This window comes from Nanorana parkeri, unplaced genomic scaffold (assembly GCF_000935625.1).
Source record: "Nanorana parkeri isolate BGI_ZX_2015 unplaced genomic scaffold, ASM93562v1 scaffold863, whole genome shotgun sequence".
Classification (NCBI taxonomy): Eukaryota; Metazoa; Chordata; class Amphibia; order Anura; family Dicroglossidae; genus Nanorana; species Nanorana parkeri.
Window position 1 is genome coordinate 292,669 of NW_017307131.1, and position 16,681 is coordinate 309,349.

Below are 16,681 nucleotides of genomic sequence, written 5' to 3' on the forward strand. Positions count from 1 at the left end.
CTATTACTTTGATTCACATTATTATTATAATTATTATTATAATAGTAGTAGTAGTTGGTGGTGTTTTTTATTATTATCATCATACAGGATTTAAACAGTGCCAGCAGTTTTCACAGCACTTTACAAAATAAAGGAAGACAGTGCAGTTACAATACAAGAGGATTAGAAGGGCCCTACTTGTGTGAGCTTACAATCTAAAAGGAGGGGATATTTACCATATGGATGTGTGGATGACTAAATAATACCTATACCATGGACTGTCTTACACATCTTTTTAGATCCTCTTTGTTTCACTATATCATTCATAGGTTACACATTGTCAACTGCTAGTTGCAGACATTTTTTAAAGTGTAGCAAATAAAGTGACTACCTTTTTAGATGTTATTGTGTTTAAAACTGGTCGGGTGCAGCGCTTCTGTGAAATATGAGAGGGCAGCGATTTCTATTTATACATGTTGGATGGAACTGTGTTTATATTTAATTCATTGCTGTCTGTAAACCTGCCCGTCCATTCACGATTTCTGAATGATATCCAGTTCTACCCATTCATGATTTTCCATGGGCGTAGAAGAGACCGTTGATGACAAGACTGACCTTTTTACTTGCTCTGTGTTCATTTTAGGAATGCCCTTCCTGTTCTTTTTTTTTTTTGGTTCTTTTTTTCTGCTGAATATTTAGCATACATTCATTTCTCAGCCTTTGTTGTCTGTGAGTGTGTGAACAGCTCTCAACCCCCCCTCTTCTCCCACCCTGTTATTATCCAATGAAAAAAGACCAGAATTGATACCTTTTTCTAATCAATGAAACTTTAATATCAACAATTATGGTACACATGAAGGTCATTTGTGCTCCATTATTCAAGGACTGAAGTGATTTAATAGATGACGTGGCCATGTGTTGAAATACAGTGTTACGAACAAAGGAAACGCAGAGCAGAATTCAGAAGCTGGAGCACAATAAGCTCTGGAGCCATCAAAATATACAAGTTGCTTGCTTTTCTAAAGGGAAATCATCCACAGCAACCTCTATTTCAGTTTACATTAGTCTGATCAGAGGAAGAATTCTTTTGGTTGCTGTGGATAACTGCACTTTGCTTTGCGATTTGTCGTTGCTTCTTTTGTGCTGGCCTTCGGAATACTCACATATTGTATCTTATAGTTTATAATTGTTAGACTTTGAGCATAGTAAGGGTATTGTTAAGGCAGACATGTTAGATGACATTAGTCATCATGTCGCTCTAATGTTTCATTCACTTTTGTAAACATACAGACTTCCACTTCCTTTTCAGTCTTCCCCATCTTACCACATTCAATGCGTTTCTTTAGAGTATCCATTTTGAAAAAGGACCTAGTGCCTAAAAAACAGCAGCATATAAAATGTATATGACCAGATAAAACATAACCGACTATGATACAATTACTGCATATAATAGTTGGTACAGGGTAGTCTAATCTTCACTTGTTTTACATATGTATGAATGGAATATTGAGGGCATTGATAGGTGATCTAACATTCCATCTACTGACATGGAGCATGCTAACTATATGGAATATTTCTAGCACTCATCGGACACCAGCAGATTAGCTCTTGCCATTTTATACAGAGGATAAGAAGTCTACATGTTATTAATCATATTATTTAGAAAAATATGATTGATGTGATTATAAATAGTTTTTTTTTTTTTTTTTTTACTTAGTCTGTTTATAAATAAAATTGCATAGCTCACTCATCCAGCAAAACTGCAGGTACATTCGTTTTGTTCGCGTTAACCAGCTGTTGTAAGAATGAGGCAAAAACAAAGGCTCTTGGTTTATTTTCTCTTCTGGTCGAATGTCCTTCAAAAGGTTTATTAATAAAGAACAGTGCGAATGGGGAAAATACAGCTTTATGGTCACTAGATGAAGCTTAGGATCAGAGGAAATATATGTTAGTAAGGAGATTTCAATTGTTACAATTCTAGAGACCAGAGGAGAGAATGAGCATATAAATGTAACCATTGATACTACAGGGATAGCAATGGTCATGCTAAAATGCTTATGCTCCTCTGCTTTCTCTTGAATTGTAACATTGTATCTCATTACTAACCTGTACTTATTTCCTAAGATTAGAGCTGCAACTAATGATTATTTTCATAATCGATTTGTTGGCCAATTTAATTTCTTCGATTAATCGGATACAAAGTACATAAATACCATCCTTCGATTAAAATAAAATACACAAATGCAGTGTTACAAACATAAAGATTACTTCAGAATAAAACTGCATGCACAACAGCCAGGGAAGGAAGGGCTGCCAGTGGCAAGATTCCACAGATGGCAGCTGAATGTCAATTCAGCCGGTAGTGGGCGGGTGCAATAGCCAGCCTGCTATTGGCCATTTCAAATTGCAATAGCCATTGGAGGCTGGCTATTGCACTTGCCCACTGCTTGCTGTGCCCCCCGACCCCCCCCCCCCCCCCAGCATGGACGTGAGAGCTAGGGGATCCAACCAACTAATCAATAATAGGAATAGTCGACGACTATTCTCATTATCGATTCGTTGGTTGCAGCCCTACCTAAGATCCTCAGCTCCATTTTGTAGCCATAATGCAGAACCCAGAGAGCCAGCCGGGATGCGATCCAGTGCGCGCCGGCACCAAATCGGGCCAGAACACACGGTTTGTGGTGTGAACTAGCCCTTAAAGTGGTATTGTAGCAGTTGCCCCTCAAAGCCATAGCACCATTTTTAAATCCGTAGTTCTGCAGCAGGCGCATGTGAGTAGGGTTGGGGCTGAAACCTACAGATGTCAAGGACAAACAGGGTCCTGCCAAGATTCTCAAATATTGGACAGGGTCCAGTGTAAGAGCAACCTGTAGTTCAGTATAGCCACTCCAGCCTTGTGTAAAGTGGGAAATCCCATTGTCATGATTTCCTGCAAACGATGGCCGCCATCTTGAAGGAGACTCGGCTCTATCCTACCTCCCTGTGCACTGACAGATCACAGCAAGGTGACATTTTTTTTTTTTGCTTGCCAATTATGAACTGTAAAGCTAGATTTCGGCTTTAAATAAGAATTCTGAATGGTCACTATGGGTTAGCTGCGCCAATTTCAGGTCTTTTTCCATTTTCAGCCAGTTCCTGTGCGTGCAAACCTTACTTGATCTTCTCTTAATGCTATGCTAGTGAAACATTTTTTTTCCTTTTCTGGTGTGCATTATTATGGGGAAATGTCATCTAAATTAAAAAGGGAACTTTGTGGCTTCACTTTTCAGAATCTTTAAATGCTGTGTGATATCCTTGCAATGTCAATTGTATTTTTAGAGAAATAGCCGGGGTTTGGTTATTTGCATAAACGTAGCAGAAAATGTATATTTCCCTCTGTGGATAAGAAGGCAATTCTGTGTTTAAAATAGGTCTAGTGGAGGTCTTTTTGGTGCCCTAATTATATTTTATTTATTATTTTGTTCATCCATAGAAATGATTTGTGATATGTGTGCTGCATTAGGTTGACTCCTGTGGATTAATATATTGGTAACTTTTTATTTCAAAGCTACTCTGAACACTGTAAGGCTTATTTAATAAAACAGTGCAAGGATCAATGTGCTGTCCGAGTATTAACCATCTTTTATTGCTCTGGCCTAATAGGGTTAATTATGATTGGTTGCTGAGTACTGTATTTTTCAGTTTGCAATTTATACACAGTCTATTGAATGAGCATGTATTCAATAGAATAAACAGACATACATGCTGGAACACTTCCAACCATCTTGTGACTGGCTCAATAGGGTGAATGCTAATTGGTTGCTGTGGGTTATTGTGCTGTCCACTTTTTTCTTTTACAGTTTATTAAATAAACATACATGTTTTCCTTGGTGGTAACAGTAAAACAGCAAACGGTTTTCCCAGCACACTCACCAGCCAGCATGCAAAAAAAACCTGTCTCACCGCTAAGGTTAAAAACAGAGGTTTAGTTACACGTCTTCTGCAGAAAATGTGAAAGCCGCACAGCCGCGTCAAGACAACTCTAAACAGTGCGGTCCTAACAGTACACACACCCATTTAGACTCCCATCTGCACATTTTAAATATATTGCCGACGTTATTCATTGAGACAGGTCCTGCTTGCTGCATCGTCATTGTGGTTACCAGCAAAAGCATGTTACATACAGTTCAATGGTAATGAATGTAAAATGCACTTTATACACACAAGGTGCCTGCAATGAACTGTACCTACAAGACCCCTAAAACGTAAACAGGATTTTAAAGCAAAATCATATTTACCACCTCTCCAGCAATGTAATGTCCTCAAGCTCCGTCGCTAGCGCCAACATCTTGGTCTTCCAGATTCTGTACTTTCCGCCATCTTGATTGGCCGTTGCAGGATGACATAAGTCCCTGTATTAGAGTTAATTTATCCCAGCATATGCATTCGCAGCTCAGTGTACAGTGCATTGTCAATAAGAAAGAAAGAAGGCAGGCAGGAAAGTAAAGTTCCCTCTCTCTCCTCTCTCTCTCTCGTCATTTTTAGGTGGCAATACATGGTCCAAATTGTTTTGGAAGTTACACAAAAGATTGCTTGCTAACCTTTGCTACTAGTATTTACAAATGTATAGTTTGTTTCTCCCATTCATAGGGCCATGAGGAAGGTGTCATACTGTCATGACTCGACATGTCATTTGTTCATTATGGATTATAAATCTAATGCAGAAACACAACACCTTAATGTGAAATAGCCTCGGCAGTACTGCGAGACTGGGGGATTCTGACAGCTGTAGTCTCTGAGGGATATAACAAGCTAGCATATAGTTCATCTTACCAAAAAAACGCACAGCACTTAAATATTACATTTGCTATTTAGCGCTGAATACTAGGCACCGAAACTTTAATTTTAAATATATTCCATTATATGACACCTTGTAAAAGTAGCAGTACATAAACATTTTGCCCAGTAGGCCCCACCCACCCATTGCTGTAAACTACGGGGGGGGACAAGACCAGTCACCCTGCAATAGGAGAGAATAATATGTATGTGTGTGTGTGTGTGTGTGTGTATATATAATCTCGCGCACACACACACTATTTTCGGGACATGACATTCTATAGCACAAAATATACACAAAACTGTAGGTGGAAATTGAATGATGGTGGCTACCTGCCTACCAACAGAACTGGACTCCTTATTGGTGTATATCAGGTTGCCTCGAGTTTAGCAAAATATTTGAATTTCTGTACTTGAAACTTCGATGATTTTGCAAACCTAAGCAACAGATTTTTCTTGACACTTGCATCAGTTTTTTACTTGGTGTATGTCCACCTAGGGAGATTTTCCCCTCGCTTTTAGTCATGTTGAAAATGTTTTACGTTATACTAGACCGGAAGTGAAGGAAATTCGCCAACAGCAACATAGACAGGAACAGACAGAAAGCGAGGAGAACTCCCCAAGAGCAACACTGGCAGGAAGTGAGGGGAACTCCTCAACAGCAACAAAGACCGAAATAAAAATGCTTTACTTTTGTTGATTAGTGGATGGCTAGAACCCCTGTCAGATTTCTGCCTGTGTTCCTGTTGCAGATTTTCCCCTTACTTCCCGTCTAGTGATACCCTTGTCAGCAGGACAGGAAGTAAAGATAAATCTCTCTAACAGCGCCCCATATAGCTGTAAAAAAAAAAAAAAAAAGTTGTAATCCTTCCCCACTCTACCCAAAACTGGAGGAACAAATATGGATGGACATAGTGTTTAGAGAACACACACTGTGGAGATAGTCAGGGGCATGTTTTTTGATTGCCACAGTGCTTAGCAGAGGGAGGAATATATCAATCGAGTGCTGATGGTTTGGTGAATCTGATTCATAGATAGATAGAGCTATAGATAGATAGATACACACAGTGTGTGTATGTATGTATGTATGTATGTATATATTAATCAATTAATTCGTATATGAAGCTGCAAACCTGACAGTACTAGACCTTCAAATAATAGGTGGCCGCTAGAAGTGATCGTGTCACATGGCCCTGCGCCCCAACCAGATCAAAGGAAATGAAGTCCCCAGCATTCCAGGCATGTAATAGCGTCTTACAAATGCATTGTAAAGAAAAGCGTCACAGACATATATCTCATGGGTATATACAGTTTGTCTGTGACACTGTTCTTCAGAATACATTTGTGAAACGCTATTACATGTCTGGAGTTCTGGCGACTCCACAGCCCTTGTTATGGTAAATCTGTCTGTTCCTATTTTGCATTGCCATGCTGTGCAGCAAAGCTAAACAAAACATCTACATTTCTCAATATCTGACTGGATGGCAACCTTGTCAGAAAATCTAAATTGCGGACCCTATTTTCTCTCGCTTGTAATAATAATTGTAACATGAAATTGCATTTAGCCTGTATTGTCATCATGTGCATATTTGCACTTGTTTTACTAAGGTATTCTTCCCAATGAACTGAGTGTTGGTTACGGCAGATAGGCGTCCATGTTTTATCAGATCACCCTTGGTACATTTATTTGTACGGAAGATAACCAGAGACAGTCTTCTTAGTTTTCAATCTCGAATTAGCGTGGGTTGCCAGGTCAGCTAATTAAAATGGACACCCATAAAATCACATGCTGCCTGCTTCTGATGCACGCTAACATACGTACCGTAGCTGCAAGTAGCATAGTAGCCAGTATGCAGGACTAATTGTAAAACAACCTTGGAGCATGAATATTTTATGTGTCTGGTTTTAAATGTCTGACCTAGCAACCCTACCAAGCAAACCTGCTCTGCTCGGTCTTGCCTTTCTGCTGCTCATAATGATAGTCTCTTACCATTGCTATTCACAGACCGTTTTATGCGTTATTGAAATGAACATGCTGCAATGCCAAAGTAACAAAATCCATAGGTACTTGATGTGCGAAAGCTTGAGAGAAATGCCAGGTTTTCTCACCAAACATGCATCTTCTTATATTCCGTTTTCATGCAGTGTGCATTGTGTTCCATCCGATATGCTGCCATAGAAACAGGCCTATGCGATTGGTATATTGATTTAAAGTAGTGGCAAACCTGTGCGTGAAAATATGAATCATTGCAATGATACAGATCATACAGTCAGCACAGCTCCGCTCTTCAAGCCCCGTGATGATGATAATTAATGGACACGGGAAGTCTGTCCTTGGATGCTTTTGCAACGTGGGTCCATTCAGAAATGTCTGTGCGACCCTAGGGAAATTAAAGCAGGGCAGCTGCTCTGCTTCCTTCCTGAGCTTGTGTTTCCAGTTGTAGCTGAGGTGTTAATCCTGCCTCCCACTCAGATTTTCCTCACGGTTCCATTCACAAATGTGAGGACCGTTCTCCTGGGCTAATATTGTTGCAGCTTGGCTCAAACGTATAGCACAACCTAGAAAATACAGATTATAGAGTGCTTTATCATATGGGGGATTGTTTCAAGCATCAGTTGAAGAAATGATGCCCTGTGAATAGAGGTTCTTTGCTGTGTAATTGATATTGCACATCTTGCATTCCTTTGTGTTGAACTGAGGTGTATTAGAGTCATGGGGGTTGATTTACTAAAGGCAAATAGGGTGGGTATTGCGCCCGGGAATTTGCACATAGCTTAGTGATTGAGATGGAACATAACCTTGCAGAGAATGTCCAATCGTGCAAGAAAAACAAAAAAAACAATTTTTACTTGTTCATGATTGGGTGATGGAAGTCAGCAGAGCTTCACCTCATTCACTAAGCTAAGGGAAAATACCCCAACAAAGCGAACAGCCTATTTGCCTTTAGTAACTCAACCCCGCAGTATCCTAGAATAATACATATGCATCATTTGTATTTAACTACATAATGCACTCTATATGACATGTATGATGCATGAGAAGCAATATTTTATGCTTTAATACGTGCTATAAAGTAGTGCTTTCCACTTTGCTTGTTTTAGGAGCAAAGCCCCATTCATTTAAATAAATTAGAACGAAGGTTCTGAGAGGGGAAAACCTTTCGATGGGACTGCGCTCTCCACCTGTTCTCTGCAGTGTGATTGACAACAACTAAAGGAAACCTCAAAAGTTAGGTGCCAGCTGTCATTTTTAAAGCAGAACTCCAGGCAAAAATATTAATCCTTGCAGTGGAGCTACCCCTGCACTGCAAAGGTTAACTGCTCATTTGTGTCTAGGGCTGAAAAAAGTAATACGCACCAAATCATCCACGGAGCCTGCAGCGCTCCCTCCAAGCGATGGTATGTCCGTGATTTGACATGATGATTTGGAGGACCCTTAGACCGCTGCAGCAGAGGGGGGAGAGACACTGGAAGGACCGGTCTAAGAGCAAGCTAGCTCAGAGGATCGCGTGAGTATAACTTTTTTTATCATCAGCCCTAGACATAAATGAGCAGTAAACCTTGCAGTGTGGGGGTACTCCCACTGCAAGGGCTAATAATATTTCTGCCCAGACTACTTTAAAGATTTCTGTCCCTACTTTAAAGGAGAGCTATGAGGTGAGTGATTTCCACTCACCTCATAGTTCTAGCCGACCTGTGACAATGAGACTGTCGCAGGGTATAGGCAGAGCCAGCTGTCACTCACGCAGCTAGGCGGATCCCGTCATCTACGTCGGGATCCGCTCCAGGTGCGGCGTCTCAGTATACAGCTACAGCTCGCGGTATACTGAGCTTATGGTAACGGGAGGACGCTAGTTTGTGTCCTCCCGTTACCCTAAGGAGAACTATGGGGAAAAGCACTAACCCCATTGTTCTCCTTTTAAGGAGCATTGACTACCTGGCTGCTTGGATTTGTCCAGCCCTGCAATAGCAACTTATGCCTGCACTATGTGTATCAGGACTACCACTACTAGTCCCCAATGGAAGCGCATGTGACAGTTCAGTTCAGACACAGTGTTAGAGTGTTGTCACCCTATAACAGGAAGTGCCTAAACAAGGGTCTTCACGGCAGGATCACCTGGTATTCTTTTAATGGAAGTTGTAGTTTTGAAAGGATTAAAAGTGACAGTTCAAATGAGATTAATATGGTAAGGCTTTTATGCGATTTTAGTGATTTGGTTTACATCGAGTGTCCTCCTTTTTAATTAGGCTGGAGTTCTTCTATCAGACAGCTGTAGTATGAATAGCAGCTTTCAGTGAGCATGGCAATGTGTTCTTTTCAAGATAATGTTTGCAAACATAGCAATTAGTAATCAAAATATGGAAGAGATCACACAAAAAAGTAACCCAGCTGGTAAACACGGCTCTTTTAGGCCTCACGGACACACGGCTAATAGCTGCGGCTGGAGATTCCTGCAGCAAGAACCTGAAGATTCTTGTGCAGGAATCCTAGGTGAGTCTGTACAGCTGCAGCTGCTGTGCACATTAAAGTGAATGACAGGGTGACAGCGACTGCATCTGTCCCTGGATGTCCGCATGTAATTGTACCAAGACCATTACCTGCGAGATTGTTCCATGTATGATGACATGTGGACAGCCAAGGACAGAAGCGGGCACTCTCAGCCTTTCATCCACCATCCTTCAATGGGCACAGCTGCCGCATCTGTACAGATCCACATGAAATTTCCTGCTGCAGTAATCCTCAGGTTATGCCACAGGAAGCCTCCGTCACAGCTAATAGCTCCGTGTGCATGTGGCCTAATAAAAAAAAAAAAAAGTAATGTTATTTGTATGAGGAGAACAAATAGACTCTAGCAGGTCAGGGAACTTGTGTTTTTAGGAGGAGTAAACAATCAGGCCAGAACGCACTGTGTCTGGTGTGAACGAGGCCTAAAGGGAACCTGGACTGAGGAAGTAAGGAGGCTGCCATTGTTGACTTCTCCTAAAAGTCCCAGTTCCCTGACTGGTACGCTTATCCAACGGCTTCAGTTCTTTCTAAGTCATTGACTGCATGTGGAAAATGCAATGAAATAATAGTGATTGCCAGTGAAAATGTATTCACTATATTTACTGGGTTTTTATAGCTATTACAAAGATCGTCGATTATCCATTCCCTTGTAAAATGTGAATTTCTGTGTGTCAAGACGTCTGGGATAATTGTGTAACTGCTTTGAACCGGCCAGAAGTCCACAGAAGATCCCTGCACATGTATTCCATCATATTTTTGATAATGTTTTGTTGCCAGTGTAATCTATTGTTGTTAGCACAATGTATTCAAACCTAGTGGATTACTTTTTGGGTTTGCAGCTGCAGAGGATTTTCACCATTTTTGATTATTTTCTTCTCTTTTTTTTTTTTTTTTTCCCTGCAGGAGGCTATGAAAGATTTCACTCAGAGTACCCAGAATTCTGTGCAAAGACGAAGTCTATAAACAGTATTTCCCTGCCTACCAGCATAGAGCCTACTGAAAGGGGCGTCGGTTCCTGTACAACACCACTTCATGATCAGGTAATGGACCACATATAACAGGGATAGGTATCCTGAATACTCCAGCTATGGTAAAACTACAAATCCCACCCTGCCTCTGGTAATCATGCTTGTGTCTGTCAGAGGCTTGCAATGCCTCATGAAATTTGTAGTTTCACCGCAGATGGAGGGCCAAGGATGCCCACCCATGAAATATAATATATTTAGTGCGGACATTTTTTTTCTGGGGAGGCAGATGTTTTCTGAAGCAGTTTGTGCCAAGGATTTAGCATGCTTATGTGCCATGTAAAAGAAGAGTTAAAGGATTAAGGTCTCCAAATGGAGATGAGTCCTGCAGTTTACCAAATTCCCTCTCCATTTATGTTTATTGTAGCTAGAATTTATGTTTCTTACTATTTGTAAATAAACCCAGCCCTTATTTTAGGTTCAGCTGTCCATCATTAAATAAAGGCACCCCCAAAACGGAGCACATTCAACACATGGCCAGAAGTCATGCTCAAACCAAATGAAGAAATGCCTGTATGCATCAATTATCTAAACAATAACTCTACGACTAATACAGTTCTCATTTTGGGGTGTTTTTTTTAAAGATACATATTATTATTTTAATTTTTTTCAATACATTTTTCAATCAAATCTCTACCCGGGAGGTTTGCCAACAAACCTCGGTTATCTCTATGATTTGGCTATCATGGTGGTCACATGATTGGGAGATCTGGAGCGGTCAGTGACGATTCAATCACAGAACTAAGAATGTGCGCTAAAAATCCCAAGCAGTATTATCAGCCTGGCTGTGAACTACAGAACACCCCCAGTGTTTTGAAGAAAAGGGGAAAAAGAGATGAGTTCTGTTGTCTAAACACACTTGTCACCTTAGGGCAAAAAGTGTTTTAATGGCAGGGACACCAGTTCAGTAAGAAAAGTGGATGAATGCAGCAACATTTTTACTCTTGGGGTTGGAGTCACTTTTAGTTTACTATAATATCACATAGTTGCTGACAAATAGGAGGAGTCCGTTCAATAGAATATCACTATTCTTGTGTTTTGAAGGTTGCATGGCTGCCCTCCCCTGCTTACTGTTAAAGTGAAAGTCAGCACTTGGAGTCCTTTTCTGAGTAACGTGTTTAATTGCTCTCTTGTCTCACAAGTTGGTCTGTCCAATATTACTGATGGACCATATTAATTGCACGTGTAGGTATCAGTAAGGAAATTGACAGGATTAAGAGTATGTAGCAATCTAGATGTTTTCTCCAGGTAGGGAGACCCATCTTTTAGGTGGTCTGTTTAGCTTAACTGACACATGTTCTGAAATATTCTTATGCATATCTAGTGTGTTTCCTCCTCCATGCTAAGAAACAATTGTTTTCTATTTCCTTCTGGAACAGCGTGGTCCAGTGGACATCCTTCCCTTCCTTTACCTCGGTAGTGCATATCATGCTGCCCGAAGAGACATGTTGGATGCCTTGGGTATCACAGCCTTACTGAACGTATCTTCTGACTGTCCCAACCATTTTGAAGGTCATTTCCAGTATAAATGTATTCCAGTGGAAGACAACCATAAAGCTGACATTAGCTCCTGGTTTATGGAGGCAATAGAATATATTGGTAAGTGTTGTTTAGTATATTATTCAAAGTACTGCTGTTGTATATGTTTATTTTGGTTGTCAGTGTTGCCTTTTAAATGGAACAATACAGACAGTATATCACAACTTGCTTAAATGTAGGTGATATTATCACAATAACAAGAAGATTGTAAATATTTCAAGAGGTCTATATCACGAGACGATGTATAAGGCCCCTTTTACACAGCCGGTCTGTTAGATTTTCAGGCGGACCTGATCAGATGTCCAATGTAAGTCTATGGGCAGCCATGTGTAAACAGATGTCTGTTTACACCCGACTCCGGCTGGGTCCAGAAAAACAGACGGATCAGAGATTCGTTTCACCGGATCGTGCTGGATTGGGGGTAATCTGATGTAAACGGACACATGTCCATTTACATCAGATTCCCCATAGACTGACATGAGGTTTGGTAATTGCAGGAGAAAACTGTACAGACATGGATGTCCCAGCGGTGACATCCACTCCATACTGCTGTGATCAGGAGAGGATCTGTGCTTGGGTTCCTCTCCTGATCAGCCCGTGTGAAAGGGGCCTAAGCTGGTTCAAACAAATATCACAAATTGCGTTTCTATCAAGTAAAATATCTGATCTGGGACACGGTGGGCCAGGGCAAAGTTACTCTCTTTTGTGTAGTGGTCACTTCCTGTGCTTCTGAACACCCTCTTCTCTCCTTTCTATGCGTGTTTGCATAATAGTGCTTCTGGCCTTTTTGACATTCCTGCAAACAGTAGGCTAGACGTGTGCCACTTTCCACAGGCCCATTTGTTTTCCTGGCTTCTAGTCTTTTGCAGCTGGCCATGCAAATTACAATCTGATTGTAGAATCTTCTTTTAGATTTATGAACAACTATGTAGCATGAGGGCCTTGCTAAACAATCTGTTCAATTTAATATCCATCAAGCAGACCTTCATACCATATGGTTGCTACTTAATCCTAACGGATATTCTACAGCTGAGTGATACACAAAAACAGGTACATTTTTGTTATTAGTTAAGGTACTTAAATTCCTCCTGTGTCACTTTAACTTCAGAAGTCCCATAATTAGTTGAAAAAGGTCCACTTGTGTCACCAGTAAGCAAGAAACATGAAAACCAATGAGCTCTACAAACTGTAAATGTACATTTCTGTGAAAATGTACAACTGATCTCCCAGGTACAGTCAGAGGCTTTTAAATAGCAGCAGATCCTTCCTATTGTATAACAAAAATGTATCCCAAAAAACTTGTTGCTTATACACCTAGTCAATGCTACCAGAACTTGTATCTTCCTTTTAATGGAAGAAACCACACCACCTTTTGCCAATAACATGCTGGTTCAATAAGATAGTGACAGATGATAATGTAAATAGAAGACCTAACAATTGGCAGTACTGCAGGATCTTTCGGTTAAATCTGCATTTACTACCACTGCAGAGTATTTAAACATTCTGCATTTTACACAGTATTGCTAAAGCCAGACTCCCACATATATTGAATGAATCACTCCAGGAGACTTTATGTACCAGTGATTCACAAAACTCATGTCACAGGCCACTGTCCCTCTTACCTTCCCAGCCCCTCCACTTCTTTCATTTTTTTCTCTTATGTTCACATTTTTCCCTTCCCCTTTCCTCTTCCTTTTTATCCATTAACAATTGCTTCCCTTTTCAGTTCTCTTTTCTTTTTTCTATGAACCAGCTCTACCAGAATCACGTACAAAAGAGCATACAGTTGTAGAAAATACATTCAATAATGACCAATAGAAGTAGTCAGAACCTTGCATAACGCATGGCCACATAGAATCAAAGAGGAAAAATAAACAAAAGGCCAAAAAAAACAACGTCCAATAACGGTGGGAAACGTTTTCATCTTTTTTTAGGTAAACAAAATTATGGGGAGGGATAATAACCAGGCAAATAAAGGACCAAATGGGGCTATGGAATAGTTCCAGGGGCCTCCTCAAGCAACCCTGAACCAGAAAAAAAAAAGAGGAAGAGCAAACCTTTTCAGTTCTTGCTCACATTCTCAATATAGTTGCTCTTGCTCAATATAATAATAATAATTTTTTAAAAATGCAATTAAATAAAAATGAAAGCTATTGTGAAATTTTAGGTGTTAATGCATTCTGTTGGAAACCTTAACTTTATAGGTATAACTTGGTCATTGACTTGATACATAAAAAAAGCAACTTGCACTGTTCATATTATTACTACAGCTATGTAATACCCGCTTGTCTGTAATGCACTTTAATGTACGGTAGTTAACATGGCAGCACAGTACTATAATGTACAGATAGAGGCACTTTTTACTTTTTTTGCTTTCATACATGGCTAGTAATGATGTATACATTTGAGGAACCACAACTTTACTGTTGCTGTGTTTTTATCTCTTCAGATTCTATTAAGGATAATCATGGACGTGTACTGGTGCACTGCCAAGCTGGCATTTCCCGGTCTGCTACCATATGCTTGGCCTACTTGATGATGAAGAAAAGGGTAAAATTGGAAGAGGCCTTTGAATTTGTCAAGCAGCGTAGGAGTATCATCTCTCCCAACTTCAGCTTCATGGGACAACTGCTACAATTCGAAACTCAGGTCTTGACCACTACCTGTGCGACAGAGGCTGCCAGTCCCTCTGCCACACTTTTAGAACGCAGTAAGACTTCCTCTTCACCCACATCTCCCTTTGTCTTCAGCTTTCCTGTGTCAGTAGCAGCTCCAAACAGCCTACCGTATCTTCACAGTCCCATCACAACTTCTCCCAGCTGCTAAAAGTGAGTGGAATACCACAAGAAAACTGACTGGCTTTGGCGACTTAGGGCCCAAAAGACCTTTTATACAGAGAGATGAACTCGCACTGCAGAAAATGTAAATCCTGAAACCGTGGGAACCCCACAAGCAATAATAATTTAGCAGTTTTCCATCTTCAAAGCCATTTGAGGTGTAGTCGTTGCTTTTATTTCCACATTTGATTTTTACTTTTATTATAAATATTTATATATAAACATGGATATTTCATGTTTAACTTGTATTTATAACTTTTTAAGTTTCTTTTTTCTTCTTAACAGAGTGGCTTCAGGGCAGCTTTTTTGTCTTAAAGCAAATCAAGTTTGGGAAATTTTTTTCATTTTCCCAAAGTGCCTATTTTTATTTATATGTTCCTCCAATTTCAATCTGGTATTGTATTTTAAATTATTTTGTATTCTGTCCTCCAAAGTATCAAAATGCAATAAGGGAAAAGCACCATTTCTGGAACATCAAGGTTACTAGATATTGTAATCAAGAGCACAACAAAGGTAACACTGGATATTCTCATTGGCCATCATTGCTGAAGCTCAAGCCTGGAACTATTAGTGTTCTGTATGCATTTCTCTAGTATTTTATACCTATGATACAAGATGGATTATAAATGTTCTTGGCATGTTCTTACCATAAGCTAGCCTGTTAGTGGGCATTTTTTTGGAGTCTGGAAATGACACTGGATATGTTATACTCATGTAATAAGCTTTCAGTAAGCAGATTTTAAAATTATATTTAATGCTTTAGACAGTTGTTCCTGTTTGGATTACTGTTGATTCCACCTTGTTCATACCCACATTATGTAATTGTATGATTGTGGATGCCAGTCTGCTGCATCGTTTGGAACAAATTAGTGCTGTGTGTAGTTTTATTAACTATGCCTGTTTAAGGTGTTGCAGACTTTAGCAATGCTGTCAGTATTCAGTTAACCTGAGCTATGCCTTTTTGTTTCGGAAACAAAGCGTGTCTATGATGCAAAAGGTAGCATACACATTTTACCTAACTTAGTATTTTAATCAGTGTTAGGTTTTGACCTATAACTATCTGATCCATAAAGGAATTGGCAGTTCCATTTCATGGTCTTTTTTATACGGTGACATTTTAATGCCTTCATATAAGCTGCCTTTTTCATGTCTGCTGCTTTAACCAGAGCAAATACATTATTAGTCAAGAACCCTTATTAACAACGGAAAAAAAGAAGAATGTTAAACAGGAGTACTTGAGGAGCCCTCTAAAATAAAAATAAAAAACAACCTTTTTTCACAATTTCAGTTTGTTGACCGATGTTTTACAAAAGGCCCACGTGTCAAAATACTGGAATATTCAAATTCCAATGAACTGTATTTAGACACGTGGGCCTTTTGCATGCAAGTATCATGTCTGCACGATAATTCATTTCTGTACTTTGACACTTGGTTATTGGGCATTGATGATCTGGCATCATGCCAGTCCATATGAATTTATGCATTGTAAAAAGAGAATGTTTTACAGTGTATGCATTAAGACTAAACATTGTTATGGGCTATGTGCTTAAAAACATATGCATTATAAGATAAGGCCAAGTATTTGAGAACTTGCGGTCAAAATGTTGAGCTGTTAAGAGGCGTTTTCACATTGTAGATCTGGTTTTGCAGTCAAACCAAACCTATCTAGATTGGAATCTGCATGACCAGCATAGCAAAACAGAATATGACTCGTGTCTATACACTTGTATCAAAGGACACCCATTTTGTTTCCTGTTGATAATGCATACAGAAGAAAAACTCGAAGCCTGCTTTGTTTTGGTGGTAAATTCCTTTTTATGTTCATTCTTCAAACTAATGCATTACGTAGCATATAAAAGACATAAAGAAAAAGGCAGTTTTTGCTCTGTATTATTTCATATAGACTTCCGTTGAAGATGCTTGGTAGGATTTTGAAATATCATTTTTAAAATGATATTGATCTTTCATTCTATTTG

At 39.7% G+C, this 16,681-nt stretch overlaps 1 protein-coding gene across 3 annotated transcripts in view; it reads left to right on the forward strand.

Moving 5' to 3' along the window:
• DUSP4 (dual specificity phosphatase 4) overlaps positions 1-15,767 on the forward strand; it is a 33,482-nt gene extending 17,715 nt beyond the window's left edge. For 2 of the 3 annotated variants that reach the window (XM_018565579.1, XM_018565578.1), the window contains 3 exons: positions 10,208-10,344; positions 11,709-11,928; positions 14,318-15,761. In XM_018565579.1, the coding sequence (XP_018421081.1) occupies positions 10,208-10,344; positions 11,709-11,928; positions 14,318-14,694 (734 nt within the window). In that variant the 3' untranslated portion in view covers positions 14,695-15,761. Of the gene's footprint in view, positions 1-10,207; positions 10,345-11,708; positions 11,929-14,317 lie in introns of all 3 variants that reach the window. The other variant, XM_018565580.1, reaches the window with a different exon arrangement.
• The last annotated feature ends 914 nt before the right edge of the window (positions 15,768-16,681 follow it).